The following is a 17720-nucleotide window of genomic DNA, read 5'->3' on the forward strand; positions in this document are numbered from 1 at the left end:
ACTCAGTCGTGATGATTGAGTTTGAATAACAGACTGGAAGCTTCAAAAGGAGGGTGGTGCTTGGAGTCATTGTTCTTCCTCTGTCAACCATGGTTACCTGCAAGGAAACACGTGCCGTCATCATTGCTTTGCACAAAAAAGGCTTCACAGGCAAGGATATTGCTGCCAGTAAGATTGCACCTAAATCAACCATTTATTGGCTCATCATGAACTTCAAGGAGAGCGGTTCAATTGTTGTGAAGAAGGCTTCAGGGAGCACAAGAAAGTCCAGCAAGCACCAGGACCGTCTCCTGAAATGTTGATTCAGCTGCGGGATCGGGGCACCACCAGTACAGAGCTTGCTCAGGAATGGCAGCAAGCGGGTGTGAGTGCATCTTTTGGAGGATGGTGATAACTAAGTGGCTCGGGGAACAAAACATCGATATTTTGGGTCCATGGCCAGGAAACTCCCCAGACCTTAATCCCATTGAGAACTTGTGGTCAATCCTCAAGAGTTGGGTGGACAAACAAAAACCCACAAATTCTGACAAACTCCAAGCATTGATTATGCAAGAATGGGCTGCCATCAGTCAGGATGTGGCCCAGAAGTTAATTGACAGCATGCCAGGGCGGATTGCAGAGGTCTTGAGAAAGAAGGGTCAACACAGCAAATATTGACTCTGCATCAACTTCATGTAATTGTCAATAAAAGCCTTTGCCACTTATGAAATGCTTGTAATTATACTTCAGTATTCCATAGTAACATCTGACAAAAATATCTAAAGACACTGAAGCAGCAAACTTTGTGTAAATTAATATTTGCGTCATTCTCAACTTTTGGCCACGACTATACAATCTAAACCGCTGTGAAATATCTTTTCCATAACCAAAAATCTTGTATTTTCAGCAGTTTTGAAGCTGGTGTACAAAACCGAAAGTAAAAGACACAAAAATTAAACTTATGAACGGTAATCTTAGAAGTAGCGCCCATAGAACAGATCTACCGCTTCTTAGACTTGCGTTCAATGAGAAGGACATATCTATAACTCACATTTCTATGCGAGTTTTGTCGGGTCGCCCAAAGAGTTACATATTGCAGCTTTAAGTTATATGTCAACTCAAAACTAGTCAATAAAATATTTAAGTATAATTGACTATACATCTTCAATAAGCTTCACATTTTACATCTGGAAACTACACTTTTACTGTGTACATTGTTTAATCTGACACTACACCAGTACTGTATAAAACTGGTAATCTGAATCGAAGGTCATTAGATACTGTAGATATCTAAATAGATTAGAGAAATTGATATGCTTGTTAGTTTGAATGATTTACTGGTTCATTGATTTGCCAGTCAACAGGCGGAGATAACGGTGGCGAAGTACAGAAAGAGAATGTGAGAGAAAAGGAGAGACTCAGGAAGTCAACAGGGGAAGTTTAGTGGTTTCTTGCATCATTGCTGCTGCTTGGTTGTGCCTGTGCAGAGTGAAGGTAGGAACAGTCTTAACTCTCTTACTCTTTCTTATTCTTGTTTTTACCTGTAAGTCACCCCGACACTGGAGAAGAGTAGCAGTGACAGTGTGTTAGATGTGGGATGGTAGGGGTCAGGGGGATGGAGAGGTGGGTTCAGGCTCAGAAGCTTTATTTCTACGACAGGCCTGCAGTTACAATGTATAGTTAAATGGACTTCAGCTGCAGTGAGAGGGCCACAATTGCCACGAGAGGCAGGGAAGAGAGGGTCACAGAGAACAGCCAGAGACTTGGTTTGGGGTGTCAGGGTGTCCCATCAGCATAGGGAGGCTTGATTGAATTTGAAGTGTCCCCAGATCACAGCACTGAGAGGGTGACTGGGAGTATTGGGGTGAAGGGTGTGGCTTGTTTATTTTGTGAAAAATATATTGGGGGAAAGTGAAGAGAGTGATGATTGCTGTAGATTGTGAGCGATGCACAGTTTGATTTTAAGTGACCACATTAAGTGTTATGTTGGTGTATACATATGATTTTGCTGGTTTCTTACTTTACAGAGTGCCACAAACACAACAACATACCGCATGACCCAGCAGAATAGCTTAACACAGCTCAGTATAGCACAGTAAAGTAATGCACTTCCCAGAGTTAAACATAAAGCACAATAAGATCCAATTAAGAAAACAACACCGCCTATAATATTAACAGCACATTGTACATGTATATGAAATCCACGTTACCATTGACCAATTTATACAGAAAATACATATATTAGACACGCATGCACACGCCTAGTTGACAATAGGGCTGAATGTGAGAAGTTGAGGCAGGAGAAAATAAGTAATGCGGAGACTCCGGAGAAAAGGAGGGAACATTGAGAAGGTGTTTGGCTGTCACCTGTTGGACCACCTGGCTACAAGCTGTCAGGAGAGTAAGTCCCAAGTTCCCTCAGTCTGTTAGAATATGTTGTATCTGAATAAGTTAAATATTAGCATCCTGTTGTTCATCCCTGTCAGTTCCATAGTATTATCATCTTGTCTGTCTCTCAGTTCCTCAGGTGCTGCGAAGCTGCAGTGAATTCATTGAGAAGCATGGGGTTGTAGATGGGATCTACAGGCTATCTGGGGTGTCATCCAACACACAGAAACTTCGGTAAGCGTGTGTGTGTTTGTGCCTCGTATGTGTGTGTGTGCACGCTCCTGAGTGCTTGCGTGAGTCCGTGCGTTTCTATGTGGTCAAGTACAGCAGTGAAATGTAATGTGTTTGTCTCCAAACAGGGGTGAGTTTGACAGTGAGGGAACCCCAGATCTCAATAAGGATGTGTACCTGCAGGACATTCACTGTGTCAGCTCTCTCTGCAAGGCCTACTTCAGAGAGTTGCCCAATCCTCTCCTCACATACCAGCTCTATGACAAATATGCTGTGAGTACCTGTTTTACTTGATAGTAATTCAGATACATGGACACCAAGGTTGCATTCAGTAGGAGCGAAAAGGAGAAAGCATTCTGACACGGAAAATGAAGTGTTTCTATTGGACATGTTCAGGTATGTTCAAAATGTTTTCTCCCATTTCATACCCACTGAACGTGACCCAGCATTAAAGAGATTGAACGGGACTCACAAATTCGTACCATATTGTACGAATTGGAATTTGTGTCATACGAATTGCAGGAGGGATAAAAGTTCTTATTTTTTTAAATTGCAGGACGTAACATCATACGAAATGTATGACGTTGTACACAATTGTTAAAACATTTTTGGGACCCGTGTTTGGCTTGTGAGCGCTACTTTTAAAACAACTGGCTGACATTATACAAAACCTTTTATAACGCATCTTTAAGATGGCATATGGCTTTATGTATCAACCTCACACACCGCTTAACCCCAGGAAGCTGTGGCAATTCAGCTGGAGGACGAGAGGCTGGTGAAGATCAAGGACGTGCTGAAGGAATTACCCGCTCCCCATTACAGGTAAACCTCTACCTATTCAGCCATTTTTCATAGAGAAAGAGTAAATGTTTGCTATGTGTAACCGGTGTGAAATGGCTAGTTAGCGGTGCACGCTAGTAGCGTTTCAAACAAAGATGTCACCTTCAAGTAGTTGTTTCACTTGCTCTGCAAGGGCTGCGGCTTTTGTGGAGCGATAGGTAACGATGCTTCGTGGGAGGCGGTTGTTGATGTGTTCAGAGGGTACCTGGTTCGAGCCCAGGTTGGGGCAAGGAGAGGGACGGAAGCAGCACTGTTGCATTGGTGCCGTGACCCAGATCACTCAGTTGGGCTTTGCCCAGCTGCTGGGGTTGCTGCAGAGGAGGAGGAGGTCAAAAGGGTGGGTGAGAGTAACTGGTGTGAAATGGCTAGCTAGTTAGCGGCGCTTCGTGGGAGGCAGTTGTTAATGTGTTCAGAGGGTCCCTGGTTCGAGCCCAAGTTGGGACAAGGAGAGGGACGGAAGGAATACTGTTACATATGTGTAACATTGCTGGAACCATCTGTTTGTAACTAGGGGGACTGTACATTTTGCCATGTGTAGTTTTTCTTCAATAGTTTAAACTGTTTTCAAACTAACTATAGAATTAAAGCACTTCCCTCTCTTTTTGTCCCTTCTCCCGCCCCCTGGTTTCTCAGAACTCTAGAGTTCCTGATGCGTCACCTTGTAAAGATGGCTTCTTATTCCTCACACACCAACATGCATGCCCGGAACCTCGCCATTGTTTGGGCTCCAAACCTTCTCAGGTGTGTGTATCTACATGAGAGAGAAAGACATGAACTAGATAGAGACAGTTTAAACAGTGTATTTGCATTGTTCAATGTCGTTTAACCTTCTGAAGCTGTTTGCAGGTCAAAAGACATTGAGGCGTCAGGGTTTAACGGTACTGCAGCCTTCATGGAGGTGAGGGTCCAGTCCATCATAGTGGAATTCATCCTCACCCACGTGCCCCAGCTGTTTCCTGATTCAGGTACATCACCTCTTTCTCGCTCTCTCTCTGAGAATATACAGTGTACTTTTTCCACATTTTATTACGTTACAGCCTTATGCTAAAATAAAAAATATTCCTCATCAATCTACACACAATACCCCATAATGACAAAGCAAAAACAGGTTTTTAGATTTTTTTGCAAATATATATAAACAAATAATTCCATACCTTATTTACATAAGTATTCAGTACCCTTTGCTATGAGATTAGAAATGGAGCTCAGGTGCATCCTGTTTCCATTGATCAACCTTGAGATATTTCTACAACTTGATTGGAGTCCAGCTGTGGTAAATTCAACTGATTGGACATGATTTGGAGCAATGATAAACGGAGCAAAGTACAGAGAGATCTTTGATGAAAATCTGCTCCAGAGCGCTCAGAACCTTAAACTGGGGCGAAGGTTCACCTTCCAACAGGACAACGACCCTAAGCACACAGCCAAGACAACGCAGGAGTGGCTTCAGGACAAGTCTCTGAATGCCCTTGGCCCAGCCAGAGCCCAGACTTGAACCCGATCAAACATCTCTGGAGTGACCTGAAAATAGCCGTGCAGCTACACTCCCCATCCAACATGACAGAGCTTGAGAGGATCTGCAGAGAAGAATGGGAGAAACTCCCCAAATACAAGTGTACCAAGCTTGTAGCGTCATACCCAATAAAGCTTGAGGCTGTAATCGCTGCCAAAGGTGCTTTAACAAAGTACTGAGTAAAGGCTCTGAATACTTACGTAAATATGATATGTCAGTTTCTTATTTTTTATAATTTTGCAAAATAATTGAAAAACTTGTTTTTGTTTTGTCATTATGGGGTGTGTAGATTGATGAGCGAAAAAAACAGTTTTTTCCATTTTAGAATAAGGCTGTAACGTAACAAAATGTGGAAAAAGTCAAGGGGTGCACTCACTCCGAATGCACTCACTCACTCATAATCTCTCATATCTCCTCTCTTGTTCATCTCCTTATAAAGGTATTGGTCTGGAGTGTATTAAGTCATTCCCATCTCCCTCAATACACAATCCAGAGAAACCTTTATTCCGGGCCATTCCATTCCAGTTAGGCAATATCAGCCCAGGGGACGGCCCCCCGGCCATGCGCTCATATCACGCCATCATCGACGGCACAGACAAGTAAGCAAATTAACCAAAGAACCAAAACATTTCCAATTTATGACAATGTAGTAGTAGGGAGTAACAGTATAGTGGTTGAGATAGGTAGAGATTTAGTGGTCACAATCGTAAAAGGTAGACTAGTACTAGAGGGATAGTTCTTCTTCCATGAACAGTTCACGTGGTGAAGAAAAACTCCTGGCCCCAGTAACAGTAGTAACATTCTCTACAGGAGGAAGGGATCTCTCAAGAGCAGGAAGTGGAAGTCCATCTTCAATTTAGGAGGCAGACTCCAAGACCCGAGACGAAGGAACAAGAACTCAACCAAAGGTATGCACCCTCTCCCATAAGAATCAGTGCCACATGTTATTATCTTTCAATACAATGCATAGCTTTGTAATGGTAATAATGATTAATTTGAGTTGTATAATCATCTCTCCATTTCTCTGTAGAAAAAGAGAGCACTGTCTTAAGGCCTGCAAAGAGCATGGATTCCCTGAGCTCAATGCCCTATTCACATGAAGGTACACATCCTTCCTTGTTTACCGACTCCTTATCTATAATGTATAGATATTGGTGAACATGTTTGTAGAGTAATCCATGCATGCTGCTAAAGCATACTTACATTTCTGTGTTCAGTAGTACTATAGGCTTACACTTATGACAGTTTCATCTGTAAACTAATGTGACTGTTTACCATACCTCACAGGTTCCAGACAACGAGCCCCTTCCGCTGTCATGTCCCCCCTGGCTCAGCCCTCTCCCTGTCCCCAAGGTGGTGCGGATGGAGGGGCATCCACTAATGGTAGTGATGTGGGCAGCGGGTATGCTGTGACCTTCCGGAGGGGTCAGGGGGCTAGTGTGAGTGTAGTGAGCGGGGGCGGGGGAACAAAGGGCACATACAGTCGACTGGACAGTCACTGTAGTGGGGGCAACAGCACTGAGGCTCTGCAACCCCCATCCAGATCCCCAGGACTCTCCAGCAAAGCGGGCCGGCGGGCAGGGATACACATCTCCGGACCTTTCTCAGTCACCGTCCCCCTTCACATCACATCAGGCCTGGCCATTGGGGTGCTGCAGGGGGGTGGAGCAGAAAGGGCCAATCATAGCGGAGGAGAGGAGAGCGGAGATAAGGGAGAGGGTGGGGAGGGTGAGAGACAGGAGGAAGGGGAAAGGCACATCCAAGTGGAAGTTGTGGTGGAGGACGAGACTGACAGAGTCAAGAGAAGAGATCAAGAGGTATCGGAGGAGAGGAGAGATGAGGCAGAGGATGTTAAAGTTGAAGGAAAAGAAGACAGAAGAAAGGAGGAGGAACTGAATGGGGACTGTGTATCTAAGCCATCAGAGGAGAGGGGTGAAGAGAGTGAGGGTGGAGGAGAGGATACAGTAAACCATGAAAACGATGAAGAGGAGGATGAAGAGGGAGAACACATGGGTATGTCTGATCATTCATATATTTTAACGATCATAACCCATTTGTGCAATAAGGGAAATGAAACCGGGATTGTAGTAGGATTATTGATCCTGTTTGGAGTGAGTTTTCTACACTTTTTTGTGAAAATTTAATTATTGACAATTGGTAATATACAATCTAAGTTGGATAGGACTTTTGTGTTAATCTGTAAAATCTACATTTAATTGTCAGAAATCAAAGGCTCTGTGCAGACTGCCCTGGATTCTCCAAATGGTGTCAGAAATGAGGCAGTTGCCACAGATGTGCCGTACCCTACGACGATGGAGGAGGACGATGCACAAGTCCAGGACTGTCCACTAGACTTTCAGGATACTTTTGGATTCCTGGACCTCATGGACAGCAGTGCCTCCACCAAGGTGTGTGTGCGTGTGCACATGTGTGTTTCATCATTTAGTCAATCATGATTCTAACCTCTCTTCTCCATCCTCTCTCCTCCCAGATGTTCCAGGCGTTCTCAGTGGAGCCTCATCATGGGGAAGATGAGTATGAGGACGAGGTGGAGCAGAGATCCCCTGAACTCTCACATGACAAACCAGACTCTGTCACACAGCCACCTGTAGACACACAGACACAAATACAGACAGGCTGCCAAACAGAGACACACACACTGAGGCAGACACAAACGCCCACACACAGACCTCTAAGCTTTGATCAATATGGACGAGCCAACAAGTCAATGAGTCTACCTTACATGTCCAGGCCCTTCCTGCCTGCTCGGTGCTCTTCCTCTGAAGAAGAGGATAATGACGACGAAGATGCTGATTACGACAGAGAAGATGAGGAGGACGATGATGACATGTTCTGTAAAAGTCTACCATCTAGTTTGGTGTTCAACAGACTGACATGGAGTGGGCCTCAGACTGCCGTGGAGAACGCTTTGTCCCTCCCTGCTAAGCCCTCACAACAATTGGACAGTGCTTCTGATGACAGGTCCATAGGAATTGGTCTATCACAGAGTTCTGAGGCCAGAATGCCTCCTGAGCACTTGGACATTGATTCCCCTGATTGCTGTAACCCATCAGAAGAGGTCTTGAGGCATAGCAAGGCTGAAGAAGAGAATAGACTGGAAGCGATAGACCTGTTGGAGGATGCAGGGCAGGATCCAGACAACCAGGAGAAAGACCAGGCAGACACACTGACGAATACATGCACAGAAAGGTAAGCCGAGGTGGGTTAGGAAGTGACTCAAAGTCAAGAACAGTATATCAGGATAAATGTACATGATAAATGTTACCTGTCATCATAGATCTGATGTCTTACTCTTCACTTTACAGCACTGAGATACAAGAATGTTGTCACTCGGTTGAAACGAGCATGATGAAGGAAGAGGAAACACCAGGTGACATTGAGAGGGGCCTCGCTTCAGCATCCTCATCAACTGACTGTGAGGAGGCCTCACTGCAGACCACTACAGAGGAAGAGGACACTGGAGTTCACCTGCAGCTCAGAGACGAGGAGGACCTGAAGAGTCACTGTGGTGAAGGTGTGATTTCAGAGGGTTACAATGGCGATACCGTGAGCGAAGCCGAGAAAGCAGATTCACAAGAGCATTTACTCACTGCCTGTCGTATAGTTTCCTGTGCTGAAGACCCAAAGAACATACTCAATGAGCGATCGGAGGTAGTTTCAGCTGGGGGCGCAATGGAGCAGCCTGAAAATAGTGCTGAGAGGGATAGCGAGGGAAAGGAGGAAGATGTAGAGGAAGAGATGGAGGAAAGAGAAGATAGAAATGGGGGACAATTTAACAAACAAGAAGGAGAGGTAACAAGAACTGAGACTGAGAAGAGAGAGGTATTAAAGGAGTTGGAAAAAACAGAAGGGGTGGACTTTGGGGCGAGGGAGCAAAGAGGAATGATTGAAGAAGAGGAAAGGATTGCAGGTGAGGAAGGGGAGAGTAAGGCAAGTGAAGAGATGAGTGCAAAAGAAGAGACGAAGCGAGAGGTGGAAGGAGTGGATACCATGGGAGAGACTGAGGAAGAGGCAGCTGAAGAGGGGATGGAAAATATGTTGATTGATCATGAGGAGCATGTTTTAAAGAGAAGAGAAAGAGCTATAGATCTGATGAAGGATGTTGTGGGAGAGGGAGATGAGGAGGGAGATAAAGAGATGGAAGTGGGAGGTGTAATCAGGGACGAAGAAGGAGATAGTATACATGTGGTCCAACAGGAGACAGAGGAACGTGAATCAACAGGGCCAGATAAGGAGAATGAAGGAGAGACAAAAGACCAACTACAGATACCAACAGTAATAGAGGAAAGCGAGGAAGAACTGAAAGAGGTCCAGATTTACATCAAAGAATTGAATGAGGGACAGAAGGAAAGGAGAGGTAGTAAAGTGGGGTCTGAAAAAGGGGTGGGGAGAGTGCTGGTCAAGTCTAAACAACAAACCCCACCTAAAGTGTATCAATCAAGATCAGTGCCAATGGTACCACCCAAGCCACATCACTGCCGAATAACTGCACTGAACCTCAGACAAGAGCAGCAAAGGGAGAGGAGAGAGGCAGACAGAGCCAGGGGGAAGGGAAAGGTACACGGGGCTTTGGGACAGCAAGATAAGGACAAAGAGAGAAAGATGGAAGGGAAGCCAGAGCATGACAAAGTCTGCGAGACAGAACAACAGTGGAATGAGAAAGGGGAAGATGAGGACAGAGGAAAAAGGGAGTGGCAGGCACAGTGGGGAGGGGAGAGGAGGAGAGATGTGGAAGAGGGGGGAATGAGAGACATGATGAAGAACAGTCAAATAAGTATGTGTTTTGATGAAGCTGTTGAAATGGAAATCAAGAGAGGGAGCGAGGAAGAGGGCAGCAGTGAGAGGGAGAAACAGAAAGATTGAGGATATGAAGTGCAATAAAGAGAAAGATGTGGACAAAGACGCCAGTAAATGTTGTAGTCATCGACTCTGTCTGGACGGTTAGTATACAACTGATCATTTATATAAAATATATAAATACATGAAACATTTTTTTATTATTTTTATTATACTCCCTGTATAATTCAGCCTGGGCCTAGAACCGGCCCACTCAGATTCAGGGCAACTCAGAAAACTGATCCTTCTCACTCTCTCTCTTTCCCTCTGTAAATGTCCCCCTTTTTGTTGCTGCTTTTAACCTATTAATGTAACTTACCATTTTAACTGCTTGGTTTTAATCATTCTGCAAAGAGTTGTCAATGTACACCAAGTATGGAAATCTCAGGTATCACATCTCATGCATAACCACAATGGGTGTTGTTAAGAGTGAGCAAGCAAATGGTGAGAAAGCAAATGTAATAACTTCTGAGTTAATGATTGCTTAATGATTGTCTAGAGATGTTTTTAAGGGCAATGTGTCATCATTTGTGTCAATTCCATAAAATAATGCATTTTCTGTTTTATTTGTTTTTGTAAATAAACTTCTTCTGCAAAGAAAAGTGGTCGTCGTATTTGTATTTTCAAAAATCAATTCACTAGTAGCTAGCAGACAATAAAACCAGGCAGCAAGGCGTTTATTTCTGATTTCAAATAAATATCCCCATATAAGTGCATTTATTTGAAAGTGTTTGGTACTTTCTGTCGTCATTTCCGTTATCCATCTTTCCGGAAGAAGGTTTTTTTCCCCCTTCCACAAACGTTGCTGCTTGCTAGCTTCGAGAGGCTGTACAATAGAAGAAACGATTATGTTATAAACATTTTACAGAGGCACTCGCACTGCATATTTGTTTCTGTGTAACAACGGTGATTTTATTTGATGAGCAATGTCTAACACTGTTTCTTTTAGTACACAAATAGGTGCAATCATGGATGTGCTAGCAAAGGCAGCTGTTGCAGAAATAACCAAATTTGTAGACGAGGGTACTGTCGTTCTACGGCTGGAAATGTGTCGGAAAGAAAATGAGATAGAAGGCCTTAAAAATAGTTTACAGCTGATGGAAAGAGAACTGAGGAAAGCTCAAAGGGAAGCAGCAGCACGAGGGACAAATGACAGGCAACATGCTGAGGGAATTCAGCTTGGGAGTGGGACCTCACAAAAAGGTGAGAGCTCACTCTTAGTTTAGTGCTGTCAAGCTGGGCCCGGTTTAAAGCATTTTAAGGCAACGTTCATCCCATAGGATCCTATCGTACCATATACTTATGGTTCTAACGATTAAATAAGCGTCTTATACCTCGTGCAATGTACCTCAGTTGTGTAACCAGGATTTGAGTTGTAATGAGGTCCGGAAGGCGCGCGACCCCTATTAAAATGCTATTTGGAGAACAGCAAAAATGTTAGTTCACATCAGTCATCTGCAAACACAGACTATTAGCTATACAATTGTAATGTTATACCCATAAAAGGGAGGAAATATGAGAACTGATTCACACTAACATGTAGCATCAGGTAACGTAATTGTTCGGTCAGTTGTAATGATGAATTACATAAAATCATCAGGTATTTACATGGATATTCCTTTTCTCAAATTATATAGCTTTTGCATTTGTAGTCCTAGGCATTACTAATATACAGGAGTGAAAGGAGAATTTATTTCTTCATGGTGCAGGAGCTCAAATGTTTAATGGGCCTAATTCAATAGGATCTCTGTGGGCCTAGCCATTAAGATTTGTAATTTAACTTTTAAAATGTATTACCTTTTATTGTGGCATAAACACAACCAGTCATTTGTTTTAATTATTGTGATAGGCTAATGTTTTATCGGTAAAGCATACTCCTACAATTTTTGGGCTGGTACATCGTACCATCGTACGTTTACCCCTGCTAATATATGCCATTTAGCAGACACTTTTATCCGGAACGACTAACAGTCAAGCTCCGCATAAACAGACATCAATGGAGCAGACAGATGATTGTACTATCACATTCACATGAATTATTAGAATATTACTTACGATTCTGTATTAATATCAGTGATGTAGGGGTAAGAAAAAGGTGGGTTATGGGTAAACTATAAACTCCAGTGGGCGATCGAGATGAGACTAACAACTACAGGTTGACCGATTATGATTTTTCAACGCCGATACCGATTATTGCAGGACCAAAAAAAAGCTGATACCAATTAATCGGCCGATTTTTATATATATATATATATTGTTTTGTAATAATGGCAATTACAACAATACTGAATGAACACTTATTTTAACTTAATATAATACATAAATAAAATCAATTTAGTCTCAAATAAATAATGAAACATGTTCATTTTGGTTTAAATAATGCAAAAAAACAATGTTGGAGAAGAAAGTAAAAGTGACTCCTGCCATGTAGTTTTATGTGCCGTGAGAAAGCCTGTGCAGCGAGAAAGCAGGGTTAGCCCTTTGAGAGAGTGGTTGCTGCTAAAAAGGCAAAACCGGAAGGCAAACATAAACAAACCACTGTTCGTTCGCAAAGAGGCTGGAGCGATTAAAACTCAATCAGATTAAGAATATAAGCGCACGGAGCTTTGATCAACGCTGGGAGCAATATTTAGATGTTGACCCGTAATTGATTTACTTTGTTGTGTTCAAAATAAACTCAGCAAAAAAAGAAACGTCCCTTTTTCAGGACCCTGTCTTTCAAAGATAATTCAAAAAATCCAAATAACTTCACAGATCTTCATTGTAAAGGGTTAAACACTGTTTCCCATGCTTGTTCAATGAACCATAAACATTTAATGAACATGCACCTGTGGCACGGTCGTTAAGACACTAACAGCTTACAGACAGTAGACAATTAAGGTCACAGTTATGACCTTTCTACTGACAACGAAAAACACCAAAAGAAAGATGCCCAGGGTCCCTGCTCATCTGAGTGAACGTGCCTTAGGCATGCTGCAAGGAGGCATGAGGACTGCAGATGTGGCCAGGGCAATAAATTGCAATGTCCGTACTGTGAGCCGCCTAAGACAGCGCTACAGGGAGACAGGACGGACAGCTGATCGTCCTTGCAGTGGCAGACCACGTGTAACAACATCTACACAGGATCGGTACATCCGAACATCACACCTGCGGGACAGGTACAGGATGGCAACAACAACTGCCCGAGTTACACCAGGAACGCACAATCCCTCCATCAGTGCTCAGACTGTCCGCCATAGGCTGAGAGGCTGGACTGAGGGCTTGTAGGCCTGTTGTAAAGGCAGGTCCTCAACAGACATCACCGGCAACAACGTTGCCTATGGGCACAAGCCCATCGTTGCTAGACCAGACAGGACTGGCAAAAAGTGCTCTTTGCTGACGAGTCGCGTTTTTGTCTCACCAGGCGTGATGGTCGGATTCGCGTTTATCGTGGAAGGAATGAGCGTTACACCGAGGCCTGTACTCTGGAGCGGGATCGATTTGGAGGTGAAGGGTCCGTCATGGTCTGGGGCGGTGTGTCACAGCATCATCGGACTGAGCTTGTTGTCATTGCAGGCAATCTCAACGCTGTGTATTACAGGGAAGACATCCTCCTCCCTCATGTGGTACCCTTCCTGCAGGCTCATCCTGACATGACCCTCCAGCATGACAATGCCACCAGCCATACTGCTCGTTCTGTGCGTGATTTCCTGCAAGACAGGAATGTCAGTGTTCTGCCATGGCCAGCGAAGAGCCCGGATCTCAATCCCATTGATCACGTCTGGGACCTGTTGGATTGGAGGGTTGGGGTCAGCCTGTTAGTCACATGTCTGTGGAACATGTTCAGTTTGTGTCTCAGTTGTTGAATCTTATGTTTATACAAATATTTACACATGTTAAGTTTGCTGAAAATAAACAGTTGACAGTGAGAGGACGTTTCTTTTTTTTGCTGAGTTTATATACTTTTATTATTTTTCAAATTAGAAAAAATTACATAAGTCCAGACCTCTGTGTCCTCATATGTAGTTACGGCCCTGCTATCAAGTCAGGTTATTTGCACTGTACAGGGTTTTGCTTTATCGCTTATTTGACAAATTTCTAACAATTACATAAACCGTCTACTCTACTTCCAGGTAATGAAGAGGACCAGAAATCCCAAGCCACGCCTGTAGAGGACCCGGAGAAGTTCAATGAGCTGCAGAGCTCAGGACACCTTGTGGAGGCGAGGGGTGGACTGGAGTTGCTGGTGAAAGCAGAGCAGGTGGAAAAACATGTAGCCCAGGGAACTGTACAAGACCCAGGAATCACAGGCAGTTTGGACTTTAGAATGGATGAGAGAGATAGTCAGCTGTGGTTCTCTGTTACACAAGGACTAAGTGGGAATGATTCCACTCACCCAGATGGGTCTTACACTACAGAGAGATGCTTACAGATGTTTTCCTCTCAGGCAGATCAATATCCCGCTCCCATCCCATCCCATCCTGCTTCCTGCAACTCTTTGTCTTCTGCAGAGAAACCACTTAGTGACATTTTCAGCACTATCCCAGTGAAAGTGGAGCCCGAGTGGCATCCTCTTTATCATGGCGATGCCATGTCTGAGTCCTTTCAAGCTGACCAGGGGCAGTACAGAGATACTCTGCACCCTGTTGTGATGGAGGGCTTGATTTTACAGCCTAGACTGCAGCAGCCAGGACCTTCTTCACAGGGGCTCATGAGAGCAACTGAGAACACATCTGAGTCAAACTCACACAGCAATGAGCATATTCTTAATAAGAACAGATTGAAAACAAAAAGAATGGTCAATGTTTGGAGAGCTGTACCAAACCAAAAAGTGTTCATATGCTCATTGTGTGGAAAGAGCTTCCACCGCCATTGTCAACTTGAAGCACACCAGCACTCTCATGCTGGAGTCAAGCCATACAGATGTCTTGAGTGTGGGAAAAGTTTTACGCAGAAAACCAGACTTAAGTCCCATCAGAGTGTTCACACAGGTGAGAGACCTTTCAGTTGCAGACTCTGTGGCAAGATGTTTGCAAGGCAGGACAACTGCCAAAGACATGAGCGATTTCACAGTGGACAAAAGCCATTTAGTTGTGTGCAGTGTGGTAAAAGTTTCACGGTTCTCGGTAACCTCAAAATACATCAAAAGCATCAATGTAAGTTTGCCAATGTCAGAATGTAAGATTGCATGTTGTTCAGTGTTTTCCTCAGCGTTGTACAGTTAACCCTAACTGTGTCTTCTTGAAAAACATGTTTAACAATTATTTCACCTTTAAAACCCTACTACTTACAACTCAAGTAAGAACTTCCAATTGTTTTTTTTCAACTTCATGTTTATTTAAGAAATTACAGAGCTCAAAAAGGGAATGCCATATTAGAATGGCAATTTGCCTAGCATTTTTACTAATCTCAACAATATGACATAAATTACTTGATATGCTTCAAGGGCTTTATAGGAAGGTAAGCATTGTTAAATGAGGATGTCAAATTTGAACAAATAATTGTCATTTTGTGTGTCATACCATGAATATTAAATGACATTGAATTGAATGGATTTTCAGGTTGTATATAGTGCAATCAGGGCCGGCTCCAGGCATAAGCGGTCACTTGGGGCTCCTGGGGGGGGGGGGGGGGGGGATGTCGTGGTCTCAACTTAGTTACTATTGAGAGTAAGAATAGTAGAATAGTAAAATACACCAGATGCAATTTAGAAATGTGCTTGTGCACCAGCAGATTGTTCTCTTGTTAATTCAGTCAATCAATTTGCTGACAATTACAGAGGAGCTACACCAGGTTTACACGCGCGCAAACCGTGAACAGGACGTCAGCGCTGTGACTTTACCTGCTACACCAGCAACATAAACAGATGCGTGCATGGAATTAGATCAGTAGCACTTGGTCTCTTCTGCAAGGAATATATTGACTTTGCATCCAATATGGGTAGACCTGTGGAGGCTGCTGAGGGAGGACGGCTCATAATAATGGCTGGAACGGAGAGAATGGAATGGCGTCAAACACGTTTGATTTATTTGACACCATTCCACTGATTCCGCTCCAGCCATTACCACAAGCCCGTCCTCCCCAATTAAGGTCCCACCAACCTCTTGTGGGGTAGACTATATGATAACAACCATATTCTCACTACATACAAAATAAAGTTGAGTAAACATTCTACAACCATCTGCAGTCAATTAACCTCGCTCATTAATCAACAATTGAACAGTAGCTGGCGGTACTCTGCAGGCCATAAGAAATGCACATCAATTGATTTTGTTGAAAAAAAACAGGCGAAGCGAGAGGGTTCTTTGGAATTACTTTTGTGCCTTTAATTTCAAGCAAAACTTTTGAATTTGAGAACAAAATTCTTAGTATTACACAAAAAATGATGATATTGAAAGCAAAACATTAACCAATTGAGAGCAAAATAAATAATATTGAAAGGCAAGAACAAATTAATTGTAAATGAAAGCAAAATATATATATATGAATGCCCCCCAATTTGTTTTTGTGAAACATGTTTTCAATGATCGCGTGATTGCGATGAAATGCTTCCATCTTTGCATGCAATTTTTGCTTATGTTACCTTGTCCTTTGCTGCCATTTTTTGCAGTTGCAAAGTTTTGGCACATTCATTTCATTTCAGGCTGGATTAAGAGAGAGACTAAGATGATGTTACTCTATTGTTCAACCCGTTTTGGATTGATAGGCCAGCCTCACTCAATGATCCAGTTTTTTAAGTCCTAGCTACATATACTGTATATACAAAAGTATGTGGACACCTCTTCAAATTAGTGGATTTGTCTATTTCAGCCACACCCATTGCTGCGTGTATAAAAATAAAAATGTGTCTCCATAGACAAACACTGGCAGTAGAATGGCCTTACTGAAGAGCTCAGTGACTTTCAACATGGCACCGTCATAGGATGCCACTTTTCCAACAAGTCAGTGTATCAAATGTCTGCCCTGCTAGAGCTGCCCCGGTCAACTGTAAGTGCTATTATTGTGAAGTGGAAATGTCTAGGAGCAGTAACGGCTCAGCCGCGAAGTGGTAGGCCAAACAAGCTCACAGAACGGGACCGATGAGTGCTGAAGCGTGTAAAAATTGTCTGTCTTTGGTTGCAACACTCACTACCGAGTTCCAAACTGCTTCTGGAAGCAATGTCAGCAGAAGAACTGTTCGTCATGAGCGTCATGAAATGGGTTTCCATGGCAGAGCCGCCGCACACAAGCATAAGATCACCATGCGCAATGCCAAGCGTCGGCTAGAGTGGTGTAAAGCTCGCCGCCATTGGACTCTGGAACAAATTCTCTGGAGTGATGAATCAAGCTTCACCATCTGGCAGTTCAACGAACAAAACTGGGTTTGGCGGATGCCAGAAGAACGCTACCTGCCCGAATGCATAGTGCCAGCTGTAAAGTTTGGAGGAGGAGGAGGAATAATGGTCTTGGACTGATAGTCATGGTTCGGGCTAGGCCCCTTAGTGAAGGGAAATCTTTAACGCTACAGCATACAATGGCATTCTAGAAGGTTCTGTGCTTCCAACTGTGGCAACAGTTTGGGGAAGGCCCTTTCCTGTTTCAGCATGACAATGCCCTCGTGCACAAAGCGAGGTCCATACAGAAATGGTTTGTTGAGATTGGTGTGGAAGAACTTGACTGGCCTGCACAGAGACCTGACCTCAACCCCATCAAACACCTTTGGGATGAATTGGAACGCCGACTGTGAGCCAGGCCTAATCGCCCAACATCAGTGCCCGACTTCACTAATGCTCTTGGCTGAATAGAAGCAAGTCCCCGCAGCAATATTCCAACATCTAGTTAAATGCCTGGAGGCTGTTAGAGCAGCAAAGGGAGGACCAACTACATATTAATGCCCATGATTTTGGAATGAGATGTTCGACTAGCAGGTGTCCACATACTTTTGGTCATGTAT

General features: G+C 43.6%; 2 protein-coding genes across 2 annotated transcripts; both read left to right on the top strand.

Annotated features, from left to right (window-relative positions):
- The first annotated feature begins 1393 nt into the window (after positions 1–1393).
- Positions 1394–10410, top strand: LOC115169516 (rho GTPase-activating protein 30). The gene is made up of 14 exons (XM_029725211.1): positions 1394–1473; positions 2007–2380; positions 2499–2601; positions 2727–2871; positions 3338–3420; positions 4072–4179; positions 4285–4403; positions 5391–5550; positions 5762–5859; positions 5982–6053; positions 6239–6964; positions 7175–7359; positions 7443–8161; positions 8278–10410. Exons 2-14 carry the CDS (start codon positions 2293–2295, stop codon positions 9833–9835), a joined length of 4164 nt encoding a protein of 1387 aa, XP_029581071.1. The 5' UTR covers positions 1394–1473; positions 2007–2292; the 3' UTR covers positions 9836–10410.
- A 152-nt stretch (positions 10411–10562) lies between these two features.
- LOC115169521 (zinc finger protein 34) lies at positions 10563–15337 on the top strand. Its single transcript, XM_029725222.1, has 2 exons — positions 10563–11011; positions 13921–15337. The coding sequence occupies exons 1-2, from the start codon at positions 10735–10737 to the stop codon at positions 14967–14969; spliced, it is 1326 nt and encodes a 441-aa protein (XP_029581082.1). The 5' UTR covers positions 10563–10734; the 3' UTR covers positions 14970–15337.
- Positions 15338–17720: the final 2383 nt, after the last annotated feature.

This window comes from Salmo trutta, chromosome 31 (assembly GCF_901001165.1).
Source record: "Salmo trutta chromosome 31, fSalTru1.1, whole genome shotgun sequence".
In the NCBI taxonomy this organism is placed as follows: Eukaryota; Metazoa; Chordata; class Actinopteri; order Salmoniformes; family Salmonidae; genus Salmo; species Salmo trutta.

Bases quoted from the DNA above. Each gene is read 5' to 3' on its own strand.
- LOC115169516 (XM_029725211.1), top strand. From the start codon at position 2,293: ATGCGGAGACTCCGGAGAAAAGGAGGGAACATTGAGAAGGTGTTTGGC. The intron at 2,872-3,337 runs GTGAGTACCTGT...GCTTAACCCCAG, and splicing joins AGCTCTATGACAAATATGCT to GAAGCTGTGGCAATTCAGCT. The intron at 7,360-7,442 runs GTGTGTGTGCGT...CTCTCCTCCCAG, and splicing joins ACAGCAGTGCCTCCACCAAG to ATGTTCCAGGCGTTCTCAGT.
- LOC115169521 (XM_029725222.1), top strand. From the start codon at position 10,735: ATGTCTAACACTGTTTCTTTTAGTACACAAATAGGTGCAATCATGGAT. The intron at 11,012-13,920 runs GTGAGAGCTCAC...CTCTACTTCCAG, and splicing joins GAGTGGGACCTCACAAAAAG to GTAATGAAGAGGACCAGAAA.